This window comes from Hevea brasiliensis, chromosome 13, assembly GCF_030052815.1.
Source record: "Hevea brasiliensis isolate MT/VB/25A 57/8 chromosome 13, ASM3005281v1, whole genome shotgun sequence".
Classification (NCBI taxonomy): Eukaryota; Viridiplantae; Streptophyta; class Magnoliopsida; order Malpighiales; family Euphorbiaceae; genus Hevea; species Hevea brasiliensis.
The window spans coordinates 70508388-70525172 of record NC_079505.1 but is presented as its reverse complement, the minus strand read 5'-3'; the positions used below and the strand labels follow the sequence as shown (position 1 = coordinate 70525172).

At 34.9% G+C, this 16785-nt stretch overlaps 1 protein-coding gene across 1 annotated transcript in view; it reads right to left on the bottom strand.

Annotated features, from left to right (window-relative positions):
* LOC110655771 (twinkle homolog protein, chloroplastic/mitochondrial) overlaps window positions 1-16785 on the bottom strand; it is a 30011-nt gene that overhangs the window by 7767 nt on the left and 5459 nt on the right. Inside the window, exons 6-14 of the mRNA XM_058133137.1 lie at window positions 15143-15226; window positions 14500-14580; window positions 14243-14308; window positions 14038-14154; window positions 12224-12271; window positions 12046-12131; window positions 11883-11943; window positions 11368-11550; window positions 3514-3645 (exon numbers count right to left, since the gene is read on the bottom strand). Of these exons, the coding sequence (XP_057989120.1) occupies window positions 3514-3645; window positions 11368-11550; window positions 11883-11943; window positions 12046-12131; window positions 12224-12271; window positions 14038-14154; window positions 14243-14308; window positions 14500-14580; window positions 15143-15226 (858 nt within the window). The remainder of the gene's footprint in view (window positions 1-3513; window positions 3646-11367; window positions 11551-11882; window positions 11944-12045; window positions 12132-12223; window positions 12272-14037; window positions 14155-14242; window positions 14309-14499; window positions 14581-15142; window positions 15227-16785) is intronic.

Here is a 16785-nt window from a genome sequence, read left to right as displayed (position 1 = left end):
CCACAGACTTTACCCACTTTCATTCTCTTAAGTGCTTCCTTTACTTCTAAAGATCTAATTCTTCTAGTATAATTCACATTCTTTTCTATTACTCTATAGTCTATATTCACGCTATTACCATTTTGACTATTATTAAAAAGATCATCAAAATAATTTCTCCATTTTTCTTTAATGTCCCCATCTTTCACCAACACTTTTCCATCTTTATCCTTAATGCACCTAACTTGATTGAGATCTTGACATTTCTTTTCTCTCCTCCTTGCTAATCTATAAATATCTTTCTCCCCTTTTTTAATTCTAAGTTTCTCATATAATTTTTCAAATGCCTGTGCTCTTGCATGACTAACTGTCTTTTTTACCTTTTTCTTTGCTATCTTGTACTGTTCATATGCCTCATTATTATCACACTTAGGTAATTTCTTATACCATTCCCTTTTTCTCTTCACTGCCTTTTGTACTTCCTCATTCCACCATCTCTCTTTTGAGGGTGGTCCATATCCTCTAGACTCTTCAAGTACTTTTCTCGCTACTTCTCTAATCTTTGATACCATCTGTATCCACATACCATTAGCCTCCATATCCAGCTTCCATGCTTCGGACTCGAGAAGCTCATTTTTAAATTTTACTTGCTTTACTCCTTTAAACTCTCACCACTTTGTTCGAGCTACACTATTTCTTCTGACCTTACTTGAATTATTCCTAAACTTGACATCCAAGACCACTAATCGATGTTAACTTGTTAAAGCCTCTCCTGGAATGACCTTGCAATCCTTGCATAGAGCTTTATTTGTCTTCCTGATTAAAAGGAAGTCAATTTGGCTTCTATGTTGCCCACTTTTGAAAGTCACTAAATGTGACTCTTTTTTATAAAGTGGGTATTTGATAGTATTAGGTCGTATGCCATAGCAAAATCCAGGATGCTTTTTTCCTTCTCATTTAGGCTGCCAAAACCAAAACCTTCATGAACATTCTCATAACCTTGTCTATCACTTCCTACATGTCCATTCAAATCTCCACTAATGAAAACATTCTCTATATTCGGTATGCTTTGCATTAGATCATCCATATCTTTCCAAAACCTTTGTTTACTCTCACTATGTAGTCCTATTTGTGGGGCATAGGTACTAACTACATTTATTGTTTCTCCTTCTAGTACTAGCTTTACTAGTATAATTCTATCTCCTACTCTTTTCACAGCTATTACAGCATCTTTCAATGTCCTGTCTATGATTATGCCCAATCCGTTCTTGTTGCTCTCCTTTTTAGTAAACCACAGTTTGTACTATGAATTACCCACTTCCTTACTTTTCTCTCCTATCCGTTTAGTCTTCTAAATGCAAGCAATATTCACCATTCTCTTTTCCAAGGTATCCACAAGCTTCATTAATTTTCCTGTACGTGATCCAACATTTCAAGTAACAACCCTGATTCTCCTCATATCCTGTTCCTTCCTAATTGTTCTCCTTCTACGATATTTTCTATTGTTCTCTATATCTATCTTGTGTTCTATTTCACTATCTGTTCTACTATTTGTCCTATGGACTAACTTCTTTACCCACACCTGTCCATGAGGTGGAAACCCTTACTCATTTAACACTACACCCGAGCGCCGGCATAGAGCGTCGCTTTCGGTGAACGCCCTACACCTTTGCATATTTCTCACTACACCCGAGCTCCGATGCAATGCGTCGTAAGTAGAGGACGCCCCAACGTTTATATCATTTGAATCCATATCATAAGGTGTTCCTCCTTTATCCGGACTTGGGACCGGTTAAGCGCAAACTACTTAAACAGAATAACAAAGTAATCCCATACAACAAAGTAATTAGAATACAGAATAACTATCTAAAATAATATCTTGCCAAATTAAAATATCAGTTGATGTCATTTTTTCAAAATTTTCTTCCTTCAATACCAGTTACCAAAACTTTCGATTGAAACTCCCAAAGAGAGGTAACTCTACAAGCCAAAAACCTTCTCAGTATATTCTCCAACTAAGAACAGGCTTTGCTTTCTAATCTATTGACAAAACAAACACAGTGAGATCCAAATGGTATTAAAAAAAAAAAGTGTCAATTAGCCTTGGCCAAAAGTAAAAGTTGAAGACCTTAAATATATTACCTACTGAAGGACAGGCTTGGCTTGCTAATCTATATATATTAACAATAATAGCAAGATCATAGTGATAAAAAGAAAGTATTGATCAACCTAGGCCAAATATAACCCTTGTGCCAGTTCTTACTCTAGAACAATCATAAATTCATGATAACCAAGCAGGACAGGATTATGAATAATAGACAGTAAACTTCAAAACGTGATTCACCTTATGAGGTAAAACGTATCATTCAACCACTGCTTTCCTTCCTCCAACTCTATAGCACTCATTCGTTCAGCAGAGCCTCCATAACTGTGAAACGCAAAGCAAGCAAACAACAAAATTAAAAATATAAATAGCATGAGAGCTAAAAATATATTATAGAAGCAGAAATGATGAGTAAAAAAAAAAACACAAGCCACCAACAAACATAGCATTTTCAACATTATTGATCCATTATGAAGGGCTTCCATTTTCCACTTAATTTGACAATTTTCTTTTTTTTTGTCTATTCAAAACAGAAAAACGTACCCATTGCCAAAATACCCAAAAAAAAAAAAAAACTAATATATCCTATGTTTGGAGCATATGTTATGCACAAGGTATGCATGATAACAAGGATTGGTCCATAAAAATGATATTATATGAACTCAAAAGTTGTTCTAATACAGTCAGCTCAAAGACCATAACAAAATAACATAGTCAAGTTAGAGATGAAATAACTGCATTTTGAAGCAAAGAATTAAATAGCTGTTACATTACAGAACATACAAATAATATGGAACCCAGGGCAACTCGGAGCAATAACAAAGAAATTCACCCCAACTCACCGTGCATCAAAAAAGGGCTTCTTTATGTGTTTCTCCAAAAGTTTCCTAGCATGTTCTCGCACCTACATGTGAAATAACAAGGGAGAGAAATAATTTCAGCCGCAAGGAGATTGTGCATAAACATAGTATAGAAGGTTGGAATGGTTCATTAACAAATATCAATAATAAATTGCACAAGGACACAAACAATGAATCTAACATGATTAGAATTAATAATTTTGAAATTATGTAAAGTAGGAGTCTACAGAAATATGTTGCTCAATGTTGACTCCTCAGATAATTGAATATTTCCAATTTATTTCTCATACTACCATTTGTTGGACTATATGTCATTCCAGAAAAAGCATAAAAGGTGTAAATATGAAAGACATGCACAATGCTATTTCAGTTTCATCAAAAGTTGCTATGATTAATCCGTGCTTTGTAACATTCCAAATTTAGCAAGATGACTAAGGATCACATATCCCTTATGTTTTCAAATAATAATGATAATATATGCAGCACATTACACATGCATAAATGGAGACAGACAGCAAACACTTCCATCAATGCCATACAAGTGAAAATAGAAATTGATAACTAGCTTACTCTGTTCTCCATAGAGCAAAGTGCAAATTTCCAGCCAACAGTGCTGTTAAGATTGCATAAGAGAGCATCAATCCACTCACTCTTACCAGAATTGGGAACCCCAGTTACTATAGTCAACTCTCCTGGCATAACCTGATCAAAATATGATAATTCAAAACTAATCATTTTATGTTTTTATGGTGATTTCAGATGAGAGAAACACACAAGTTAACTTGATTTATTAATGTTTAGTTCATATTTATTTCAGAACAGAACTTAAGGGTGAACTCACTTCTCAGAGGAAAAAAAAAACATAAACACGCTCTATCATTTTCCCAAGCACTTATCAACTTAAATTAGAAATTTGCAAATTCAAATTTATAAATTTCTGAAAAAGAAATAAATGTATCATCATTTAAACCTTTCTAATTAGTGATAGGTAATATTGATGTTCCCTAGCCTTCAATGCCAAAATATATGGTAGAAACTATGCCTTCAATATCATAATCCAGACCGTAAAACTTCAATATACTTCAAACCACTACAATATGGATTAAAACTTCTTTTGTATATGAAACTGTTACATACCATAGAAAAAGAAGGAAGAACAAGGTAGTTAGTTAGGGGTGTTGGGTAGAGTGAATTTTGGAGGGAAAGTGTTGAGAGTTGGCTAGGGAATCAGTTATCTAACTGATTCAATGAGTAGCAGTTATGCTACCCTGTTAAATAGGAGAGAACTTACTTGTATTCTCATTCTTTTGATGAATCAATAACAGATTTCTCTTTTACTTGTATTCTCATTCTTTTGATGAATCAATAACAGATTTCTCTTTCTATTCTCTGACTATTTCTTTTCTCATCTCAATCTACTTCTCTTCTCATCTTCGCTAATTCTACCTAAAATCCTGCTCCAGACCTTGAGTACAGGGACTGATCTGAGCTGATACTAACAGAAACCTGTCATCTTCACATGAACACAATATTGATTAAATTTCTGTTGCAAAAAATTTCTTTCCATTGCAAGATCATTTTACATCTTTCGAGTTTAGAACAAGGTTTCTATTATGGAAAGTCAATCACTATATTATTTCTCTGTATATTCTGTATTCCTATTTAGGATTTCTTATTTAGGATTTTTTCCTAATTAGTAAAACACAATTATAGGAATCAATTGTATATTTATACCCATAAACAGATTAATTGAAATTAAGGAGAATCATCTCTTTCTACATGGTATAAGAGCATGTCATCTATCTAGAATGACAATTTGTTCTCACCACCCAGCTCAGGAGAGACCTTGACCGCCGACCGGCCGTTTCGACTCTGATCAACATCGCCAGCATCGCCTCAACCCCCTCGTTCCACCACTGTGTGTTGTTGCCATATCCAGTACACCATTAAAGGACTTCTGAGGTTTGGCTCTCAGATCCTATTTTGGTATTTGCTTGATTTGTGATTTTGGGTTATTTTGCTGCTGTAAGCACTTTGAATTAGTGTTTCGATTAGTTTTATTTGTCTCAACAAATGGCAGACAATAAGAATGTTATTTCTGATGTGATTCCGGTGATAACTAAGATAACGGAATACAAACTTAATGGTTCGAATTACCTGGATTGGAGTAAGACTGTTAGGGTCTATTTGCGTAGCATTGATAAGGATGATCACCTTACTAAAGATCCACCTACTAATGATACAAGACAAACTTGGCTAAGAGGAGATACTCGGTTGTTTTTACAGTTTCGGAACTCGATTCATAGTGAGGTAATTAGTTTAATTAATCACCGTGAATTTGTTAAGGAATTGATGGATTACTTAGATTTACTGTATTCTGGTAAAGGGAATATCTCCCGTATTTATGATGTTTGTAAGGCATTCTACCGTGCTGAGAAAGAGGATAAGTCTCTCACGGCTTATTTTATGAATTTTAAACGGGTATATGAGAAACTTAATGTATTGTTGCCTTTTAGTCCTGATGTTAAAGTTCAACAGGCCCAACGGGAGCAACTGGCTGTTATGAGTTTTCTTGCAGGCCTTCCTTCAGAGTAAGAGACTGCTAAATCTCAGATTCTCTCCAGTTCTGAGATTTTCTTTTTGCATGAAACGTTCACACGGGTCCTTCGTACAGAGAGTACCCAATCTTCACAGCCTGCCAGTAGTACTCTTATTAGCCGTAATCCAAATGGACAACAGGGTAATAGAAGAGGAAGTAGAGGAGGAATTACAGGCGACAGAAGTAATCAGCGTAATGGAGACGCTAGTTCTAATCAGGACTCAAAAGGAGTCATTTGTTATTATTGCCATGAGCCTAGCCATACAAAATATAATTGTCCGCAACTTCGGAGGAAAAATCAGCGATCACAGATGGCAAATATGGCAGCAGAGGATTCTACAGTATCTTCCTGTAAGAAAACTGTTTTGGCATCTGTAGAGGATTTTGCACAATTTTTCCAATATTAAGCATCTCTAAAGCCTACCAGTTCTCCCGTCACTGCGATTGCTGAGTCAGGTAAATCCACTACATGCCTTGTGTCTTCCTCATCTAAATGGGTTATTGATTCTGATGCGATAGATCACATGACAGGTAATTCTAGTCTTCTATCTGCTTTTCAGTCTAATCTCACTTCCTCTACTGTTACTTTAGCTGATGGTTCTACTTCTTGTGTCATGGGTTCTAGAACTGCGAACCCGACTTCGTCAATTTCTTTTTCATCTGTTTTGTGTCTACCAAAATTCTCTTTTAATCTACTTTCTGTTAGTGAACTTACTCGTACCTTAAATTATTCTGTTTCCTTTTTTCCTGACCAATGTTTGTTTCAGGATCTTACGACGAAGCAGATTATTGGTAGAGATGTGAGTCGGGTGGTCTTTACATTCTGGAAAATCATGTACCGCGGTCGCTTGTTTGCTCCAGTACCTTAACACCTCTTGAAGCTCATTGTAGATTGGGCCATCCTTCTTTGTCTACCATGAAGAAGCCGTGTCCTCAGTTTTGGTCTTTATCAGTACTAGAATGTGAGTCGTGTCAGTTTGCAAAACATCATCGTTTGCCTTCTGTGTCTAGAGTCAATAAACGGGCTTCATCCCCTTTTGAGTTAGTTCATTCTGATGTTTGGGGTCCTTGTTCTGTTACTTTTAAAACTGGATTTCGTTATTTTGTTACTTTTGTTGATGATTACTCTCGTATTACCTGGTTATATTTAATGAAGAATCGCTCTGAGTTGTTTTCTATCTTTTGCACTTTTTGTAATGAAATCAAAACTCAATTTAATATTTCTGTGCGCATATTAAAAAGTGACAATGCCAAATAATACTTTTCAGCACAATTTCAATCTTATATGACACAAAATGGCATTCTTCATCAGTCTTTCTGTGTGGATACCCCATCCCAAAATGGCGTGGCCGAAAGAAAAAATCGACATCTTCTTGAGGTAACTCGTGCTCTTCTTTTTCAGATGAAAGTTCCTAAACACTTTTAGGCGGATGCAGTTTCTACGGCATGTTTTTTTATCAATCATATGTCGTCTTCTGTCCTTAATGGGGATATTCTTTATACTATTTTGTTTCATACAAAATCTTTGTTCCCTGTTGAACCCCGTATTTTTAGTTGTACCTGTTTTGTGCGTGATGTTCTTCCACAGGTTACTAAATTGGATCCAAAGTCTCTCATATGTGTCTTCCTTAGGTACTCCCAACTGCAAAAAGGATACCGTTATTTCTCTTCTACTCTTAATCGTTATCTTGTTTCTGCAGATGTTACATTTTTTTAGTCCACTTCATTTTTTCCTTAATCATCTGTGTATAAGAGTCAGGGGGAGGAGAATGATCTCTTAATATATACTGTCCAACCAATGTCTAGTCCTCTCCTACAGCCTGTTTCTTCTGTCTCTAGACCTACTCGACCTCCCGTTATTCATATTTATTCCAGGAGATTGGAGATTCCTGACTCAGATCCTCCACCAGTTACTTCGTTGGGAGATCCTGTACCTCATACTAATCATGATTCTGATCTAGACTTACCCATTGCTCTTCGTAAAGGCAAACGTTCATGTACTTACCTTATCTCTTCTTTTGTTTCTTATAATCAATTGTCTTCTTGTTCTCGGTGTTTTATTACTTCTTTATACTCTGTTCCTATCCCTAATACTGTTGGTGAGGCACTGTCTCATCCTGACTGGTGTGCTGCTATGAAAGAGAAAATGGAGGCTTTAGATGCTAATGGTACATGGGAACTGTTGCCTTTGCCCACTGGTAAGAAAGCTATTGGTCGCAAATGGGTATTTACAGTAAAGGTAAATCTTGATGGTTCTGTGGCTAGGTTAAAAGCACGCCTTGTAGCAAAAGGATATGCTCAGACATATGGAGTTGATTACTCTGACACTTTCTCGTGTAGCTAAACTCACTTCTGCTCACTTGTTTATCTCTTTAGCAGTTATATATGATTGGTTCCTGCACCAATTGGATATCAAGAATGCTTTCCTTCATGGTGATCTTCAGGAGAAGGTGTATATGGAGCAACCACCTGAGTTTGTTGCTCAGGGGCAGTTGGGTACAGTTTGTAGGCCTCGAAAGTCTCTTTATGGCTTGAAACAAAGTTTAGGGCCTGGTTTGGGAGATTCAGTGAAGCAGTATAGGAATTTGGTATGCAAAAGAGTAAGTGTGATCACTCAGTATTTTATAGACAATCTGAGACTGGTCTAATTCTCCTGGTAGTCTATGTGAATGACATTGTCATCACTGGGAGTGACTCTGCAGGTATTTCATCTCTTAAAACCTTCCTCCAAACTCAGTTTCAGACCAAAGACTTGGGATTATTAAAGTATTTCTTGAGTATTGAAGTTATGAGAAGTAAGAAGGGTATTTTCTTATCTCAAAGAAAATATATCCTCGATCTATTGACAGAGACAAAAAAATTAGGTGCTAAGCCTTATAGTACACCAATGACTCCAAATTTACAATTGTTAGAAGGGAATAGTGAGTTGTTTGAAGATCCAGAGAGATACAGGAGATTGGTAGGAAAATTGAACTACCTTACAGTCACTCGTCCTGACATTGCTTATGCTGTTAGTGTGGTAAGTCAGTTTATGTCTTCCCCAACTGTTGCTCATTGGGAAGCCTTGGGACAAATCTTGTGTTATCTGAAGGACGCTCCAGGAAGAGGTTTGTTATATGGTAATCATGAGCATTTGAATGTTAAATGTTTTTCAGATGCCGACCGGACTGGATCTAAGATTGATAGGAGGTCAACTACTGGATATTGCGTTTTTGTTGGAGAAAATTTGGTGTCTTGGAGAAGCAAGAAGCAGAGTATAGTTTCTCGATCTAGTGCTGAATCCGAATATAGAGCCATGGAACAATCAGTATGTGAGATAATGTGGATACTTCAATTACTAGATGAGACAGGTTTTAAGACCTCCCTACCTACGAAATTGTGGTGTGATAATCAAGTTGCTTTTCATATTGCTTCTAATCTGGTGTTTCATGAGCGGACCAAACATATTGAGATTGATTGTCACTTTGTTTGTGAAAAGATTCAATAACAGATCATCTCAACAGGACACATCAAAACTGGAGAGCAGTTAGAAGATATTTTCACAAAAGCTCTGAATGGAGCTAGGATCGACTACATTTGTAACAAGTTGGGCATGATTAACATCTATGCTCCAACTTGAGAGGAAGTGTTATGGAAAGTCAATCACTATATTATTTATCTGTATATTCTGTATTCTATATTCCTATTTAGGATTTCTTCCTAATTAGTAGAATACAATTACAGGAATCAATTGTATATATATACCCATGTACAGATTAATTGAAATTAAGGAGAATCATCTCTTTCTACAGTTTCAAAAAATATCCATCCCATTCCACATTGGCCAGATTTCAATGGAATTTGCCTCCAGCAATATAGGAACCACCAAAATGGGACTATGATTTCAAAATCAGAGTCATCCCAGATACATTGGTGCATATTGAACAATATGTCCAATACAAAGTAAGAAGCAAAGTGACATCTCAAGCATCCCATGATGAACAGTTTGAAAAAAAAAAAAATCTCAAGCACACCATGAAGAACAGTTAAAAAAAAAAACAAAAAAGAACCAGAACACCACTAAATTTCACCAGTTTTAGGTCATTAGGTAATTTAGGTTGCTGACAGTGAAAAGAAAAGGAGATCCATCTCATTTCATGCAATCCAGACATCAGATTTCTTGAGTTCTCCCCTTCTCTTCAAATTTGGCCCATTCAATTTGTTTTTTAAACAGCAAAATTATATATTTGGACAGCAAAAGGCTGGATTATTGGATTTGAAGGCTGATTTGAAATATTTGGATTTTCTTTTGAGATTTACAAAGTATGGTGCAGGGGACTTGAACTTGGGCCACTGGCAAAGCTGCAAGATGCACCAATCACTAGGCTAGCCTGCTAGTGCAGAAACATGTAAAATCAATTGTCCAAGACTGGTTTTTTAGAGCTGGACCAGGCAAGACTCCAGGCCCATAACGGCTCCACTTAATAATAATTTCTCTAGCCATTAACAGTGTTAAAAGATTGCATATTTTAATCAAATTCTTGTTTTAATATTGATATGTCATTTTATGAAATTAAAAGAGAAATTCATACTGTTATTTGAAACTTTAGTTTAGACTATAGCTGTAATGGCCAAGAAAAGACGTGTATCATAGTAGCTAATAATGAATGGCCAAATGAAAAATCCAAATCTTTATGTTCATTTTCAATTTTAACCAAAGCTTTTAATTTTATCAATTTGATCCTCAAACTTTGAAATCAGTTTTTGCAATGGGGTCATTTGTATCCAAAATTGCTAAGTTAAATTGCGTTTTTTAATTCATAAAAATAGTTTTTATAATGAGAAATATGGGGCCCACAAATAAAATATAAAATTTTTTGTCTTAATTAGCACATCATGTTAGAGATTTCATGTATTTTCATCTATCAAATAACCTGATTGCTAAAATTGAAATAAATGTCAAAAGGTTGAGGGTTATATTGATAAAATTAAAAGGTTTGGCTAAAATAGAAAATACATGAAAAAGATTGGATTCTTTTAGTCATTAGGCCAAAATGAATTCATAGCATAACTATTCATAGAAAATTTGGCCCTAAATAGAATCAAATGGAACTTACACCAACCAGTAGGGGTGAGAATTATTTCATTCAAACCAAAAAAACTGAATCAAACTAATGTTTTAGTTCAGTTCGCTTCAATTTTCATAATAAAATAAATAAATAAATAAAATATTGAAACACCAAAGCAAATTATTTTGATATTATTTCAATTTGGTTTGGTTCCAAACTATTTCGGTTTTCTCTTCAAAAAGAAAAATTTATGTAAGTTTTGGTGCAATTTCAAATTGAACCTAACCAAACCATACTCCTGTCAACTAGTTTGAGAAAGACACTTGATTGAATTGAGACAATGGTTTTAATATCTTAACATATGATATCATATGTATGATGCACAGTTTTCAAAAGCTCTACTTATGTTGGATACCAATATATCCAGCATATAATGTGACAATTTGATAGAACTTAAAATAAAAGGTTGTAAAATTGACCCATAACTCATTTACACACCCTTTATAAAAGGGGGCGTCTGTAAATGGCCTTATATTTTAAATGAGTATTAAATGGATCTTGGGCATGTATACTATTATCAGGTATAGGGATAATTTTCTCAATCAACTGTTAAAAATAATTAGAATCATGAATTAGTAAGGTATTATTAAAATCCACCTTTAGCCGCTTGCATGTTTAATCAAATAATGTTGTGGATTTCATTATGAAAGAAAGAAACGAAGGTTTAAAGATTAAAAAAAAAAAATGAAAACTCATGAAAAAGCAAATTATCCTTACTTTGTATAATTCATTTAGAGCCTTCCACCCAGTTGATACGCCACATTCATAACCAAAAGTTCGATTATAGTAGTCATCAATTTCAATGAAGTAATCCCTGAACTTGAACAAACCACGGATGGGGTATAACTCTGCATTTTCAATTGCTTCCCTCAGTGCAGTGGGACCCAAAAACATGAGAACCTGAGCAAATTTTGACAGATAGTTAGACAGTGATCCCAAGAAAAAATGAACTACAAAAGTAACTTTAGTATTCTTTTGGCTATTGTTCTTGTTTTAAAATATATATATATTAAAAAAAAAAGAGAGAAAATGCATGATACTGATCACATGGGATGATGCATAACAAAAAACTCATTTAAGAATAGTCCAGAATCCAGAGGGAAGGAAAAATAGCACATAGCATGTAGAACTCTTCCCATTTTGCAGAAGATGTGCCACACGAATCACTATCATTGTTAAAACTCATTTGAACATTATGTAATATAGAAAGATGCGAGACATTCATATCAGACCTCATTTGCATCTTTGCAATACTCCTCTTTACTTTTCTTAGGCCACTTGACTCTCCAGCATCTGCATCCCCATAGAGAACACAGAATTATTCTTAGCAACTTGTATAGACTGCCGTTTCACAACACAAAGCTCAACAGTAGTATCACACACAGAATGACAAACCTTTCCCTTCCAATACGACGTGCGATCTCTTCAGCTAAAGCTTGACCAGGTGGATCTTCATCAGTAGCAAGTATTATACGAGAAGCCTATCAGAGAATGTTTTGATATCATATTTAAAATCCTAAGCCTTTCACATTTATGAATTACATTCAAAAGCACTGAAGTAATTTATACAAACCTTATTCAAGTACTCTTTGCAATTCCACAGATATTGATATTTTGTGTCCTAACTTCACAAAAAATATATAAGAAGAATCAGCTCTGAATTTCCAATATAAAAAGCACCAAATATTATTATCATTGAAACAACAAAGGCATAATGCCCTTTAAAGTTGACTAGGCACTTACAAGTTCGACAAAGCAATGGCCTCAGGATGCCAGTGGGTAAAATTAAAAGTGCTGCTTAATTATCTTGTAACACATACCAAGGCTAAGGCAATGAAACAAGACTTGTATTTACTTGTTTGCTTGTGAAGGTGAATTTTGCATTGTTTTATTCTTCCACTCCAAAGATAACAGGAAACCTAACACTGTGATATAGATGTAAATTTCATCTTCACAATTAAGCATGCAAAGTCAATCAATTTACATTGTTGTAGAACTGGAGTGCAGTCATAAACCACAAACTCTGCTCTGCCCACTGGCTAAACCAGCTAGAACTGACCCCACTGCCATACAAGAAGGTTCAAAGAAAAAACAAAAATTGGGTGATCATTTCACACCAAAAGTTCCCAGATATTGACTTGTAACTTCATTTAATGCAGGAATGTTGTGCTTGGTCTTAGACATACTAGGATGCTTCCCCATATGGCAACTGTAAGTGAACCACCAGATATATCCTTATCATCCGCCAATATGTTTGGCACAATCTCAAGTTGTCACAAGAATAGTGTCAATTCATTAACCTAAAAACTACTTTAAAAACTTTCTTTTTTTAACAGGAAAGCCAGCATACACAGACAGGGATGACAATAGATCAAGTATTTCCGGATACCTGACCCGACTCTAAAAAGACAGGTTTGGATAGTATATTATTAGGTTTGGTACATGTTCAGATTTGATAATTGGCACCTGTGTCAAGTTCAGGTATTATACATTGCCTAAGTATGTTTATTTAAATTATTAAATTAAATATAAAAATATATATTTTATGACTTTATTTATAAACTTTGGAATATTATATGTTAAAATAGCATTTAAACATTTTATATGATTATTAAAGTTTAAAATAGAAATTATTAATGGAAAATTTGTTTTTATATAAATTATCAATTAAATATACAAAGTTAAACAGGTTATGAGAGCACGTAGTAAGTGGTAAATTCTAATCAGGTTCAGGACAAGTTCAGAGGTTCGAATTTGGGTATCTTAAATTTTGCAGGCACCCAGCCCATCGCCATCCTTATTTGACATAAATATTTTATCAAATATATGCCAACAAAGATTAAGGATTGCATATTTTCTGTCAAGGATATAAAGTTCTGTTATTGATTGTTTTCCCTTCAATACTTTAGAATGGGGATGAAAGAAAGACTTTTAATCCTTCCCACTATTTTTGCTTTCTTGGAGTAAAAGGAATGAGAGATTGAGAGTGCTTTTCAGTGGAACAGCTTTCTCCCTAAATTGTCAAAGAAAGATGACTTATATTGAGTCTTATTGGAGCTTGGGGATATGAAAGATGCCATAGAATTCATTATCTTTGTGGCCCTGTAAACATCCCCTTTTCTTATAGATGTGGGCAACCCGCTTTTATCTTTTAATGGCAATTTTATTTTGTGTGTCAAATAAATCCTCAATCGAGAGAACTAAAAGTCAAGTAGACAATTTAAATTGACAAGGCAACACTCATTAACTCTTAATAGGGGAGGAAAAAGAAATGGATCAAATTTCAACTAAAAAAACAATTCACTAGAACAATAAAAATAAAAACAGCAATGATAAATAGTATTAATTGTTACTAACAAGATTCAAAATGTTAAAGCTGACACAGACCTTCTCTTCAGGTGGCAATTCCTGTGAAGAAACTTTTGGAGGTGCACCATCAGGGACACTCACACAATTACGAAATCCAGCTTCTTCCACTGCAAGCTTGTCTATTTCACCTTCAACCTATTATCAGAAATAAAATATCAGGTCTCAGTTTAAGTCATTAAGTTAATAATTAAAGAACTTCCCCATGATGGACAAGAAGACGTACAATAATGATATCATCAGCTTCCTTGATATCATCCAGTCCATAAAATATTTTTTCTGTATCCCTTTCCTGAAATAAATGTAGAAAAAAATATCAAATTCATCAAGTGACTGCAAAATTCGTTTTTGGTCTAGAATGAAAGAAATGCCAATTGCTGAATTTTATTTATCTATTTATTGTTCTCACTATGAATGTTTCTTTTTTTGCAATAGTAGAACTTTCTATATTGGTTCTTTGCAATAGTAGCACATAAAAAGTACCTGCAAAAATTTCTTGTTGCTATCTCGATACTTGCAGCTGGTAAGCACACCATTTCGCCAATATGTAAATGCTATCATAATCTGCCAATAGAATGCCAAGAATTATTAGACAGGGCCGAAGCCACAGAACTGTTGCCCACATCAGACTGAAATGACACATAAAATATCTGCCACAAGCATAGATCATCAAAGGGCCACAATTTCATATAGGCAAATAATTCCACCACGCCCCACCCAAACAAAATTAAAGAAAAATTATTATAAATGGATTTACACACCAAAAGGAACAACCCATATATATAGAGGTATAAACAGAGAATAAGTATTTCAGTTTCTTCTTCTACACACCAATAGAGGGAATCTGTTTATTCCTTCATCAAGAAAGCTCTCGACTTTCTGAACTACTCCATAAGATCACATAACCATTGATTTAAGATATTAACATGAGATTATAATTCAGGCAAATATATATAGACAGAATTGATTCAATAGTTGACATACAATGAAATGGCAAACTTCTATAGTTGATAAAACTATTCAATATTGACACTTGATCACAGTTCAATGGAATCCTAATGCCATGATTTATCACTAAAGAGTAAAGACAACATGCAACTTTTCTTGATTCAGTGATATCATGCACCTGAGCACCATAGCTTTTTTGCATAACACGATTTCTCTGCAATGTCTCTGCTGATATTAACCGCTCCGCAAAGTAACCAATAAGCTGAAACAAAGCCAGAATATATATATGTCAGAAAATAAATGCAGCTGAATAAGTGAATGCAACCCAATGCAATCTGAATGTTAAATCAAAAGGATGAAAAAAATTATGTAAGACAGTTGCACACACATTTGTACACCTATTACATATTTCGAACACTAATTTAGGTGAGGAAGGATAAAGTATAAGCATTTTACATTAATTAAATATTGGCATTTCACATCCTAAAAAAATGAGAAACAAGTAAGTAGACTAGACAGAACAATAAGCAATTAACTTTTAGTCATATTAAACTTGCCCCCAAGTGCAGTAAGCATAAGAAACTAGTTTAAAACAAACACTCAACATCTGCTCAAGTCAACTCAACCTAAGCCCTAATCACAAATTAGCTGGAGTTGACTACATGGGTTCCTCCATTCCAAGTGATTTTAGGGCTACCTCTTCAAAAAGATCTAGAGTTTGCTAAATCCTTTCTCACCACTTCCCTCCAAGTCACTTAGGTCCATCTCTCACCTTTGTTATCTCCTACCACTTTAATGCGCTCATCGTTTCATACTAGATCATTCACTGGTCTTTGATACACATGTATAAACCATCTCAGTCTTCCTTCTCCCAAATTTTCCTTCGGTGCCACTTACACCTTCCTATGGATGTATTCACTCCTTATCTGATCCATTCTTGTATTTCCACATATCCATCTTCTAGTTCTGAAATTTCCTCTCTACAGGATACATTCGCACGTGTCCTTCGTACAAAAAGTACCCAACTTCCAGAAACTACTAGTGGTGCTCTTGTTAGTCGAAATATGAATGGACAACAGAGAAATAAAGGAGAAAATTCAAGCAATAGAAGTAATCAGCGTAATGGAAAAACCAATTCTAATCTGGACTCAAAAGGAGTTATTTGTTATTATTGTCATGAGTCTGGTCATACAAAATACAATTGTCTAAAGCTTCAGAGGAAGAATCAGCGGTCTCAGATGGCAAACATGGCAATAGATGAGTCTACAGTTGCACCCTCATATAAGAAAACTGTCTTAATATCTGCAGAGGAATATGCACAATTTTCCCAATATCAGGCACCTCTAAAGCCTCTAATTCCCCTGTCACTGCTATCGCTGAGTCAAGTAAATCCACTACATGCCTTATATCTTCCTTATCCAAATGGATCATTGATTCTGGTGCTACAGATCATATGACAGGTAATTATAGTCTTCTATCATCTTTTCAGTCTCATCCTACCTCCTCTACAGTTACTTTAGCTGATGGTTCTACTTCTTGTGTCATGGGTTCTGGTACTGCAAACCCAACGTCATCTATTTCTTTATCATCTGTTTTATGTCTACCTAAATTTTCATTTAATTTGTTTTCCATTAGTAAACTTACTCGTGCCTTACATTGTTCGGTTTCCTTTTTTCCTGATTATTATTTGTTTCAGGATCTTACAACGAAGCAGATTATTGGCAGAAGATTTGAGTCCGGTAGCCTCTACATCCTGAATAAATATGTACCACAATCTTTTACTTGCTCCAGCACCTTAACTCCGCTCAAAATTCATTGTCG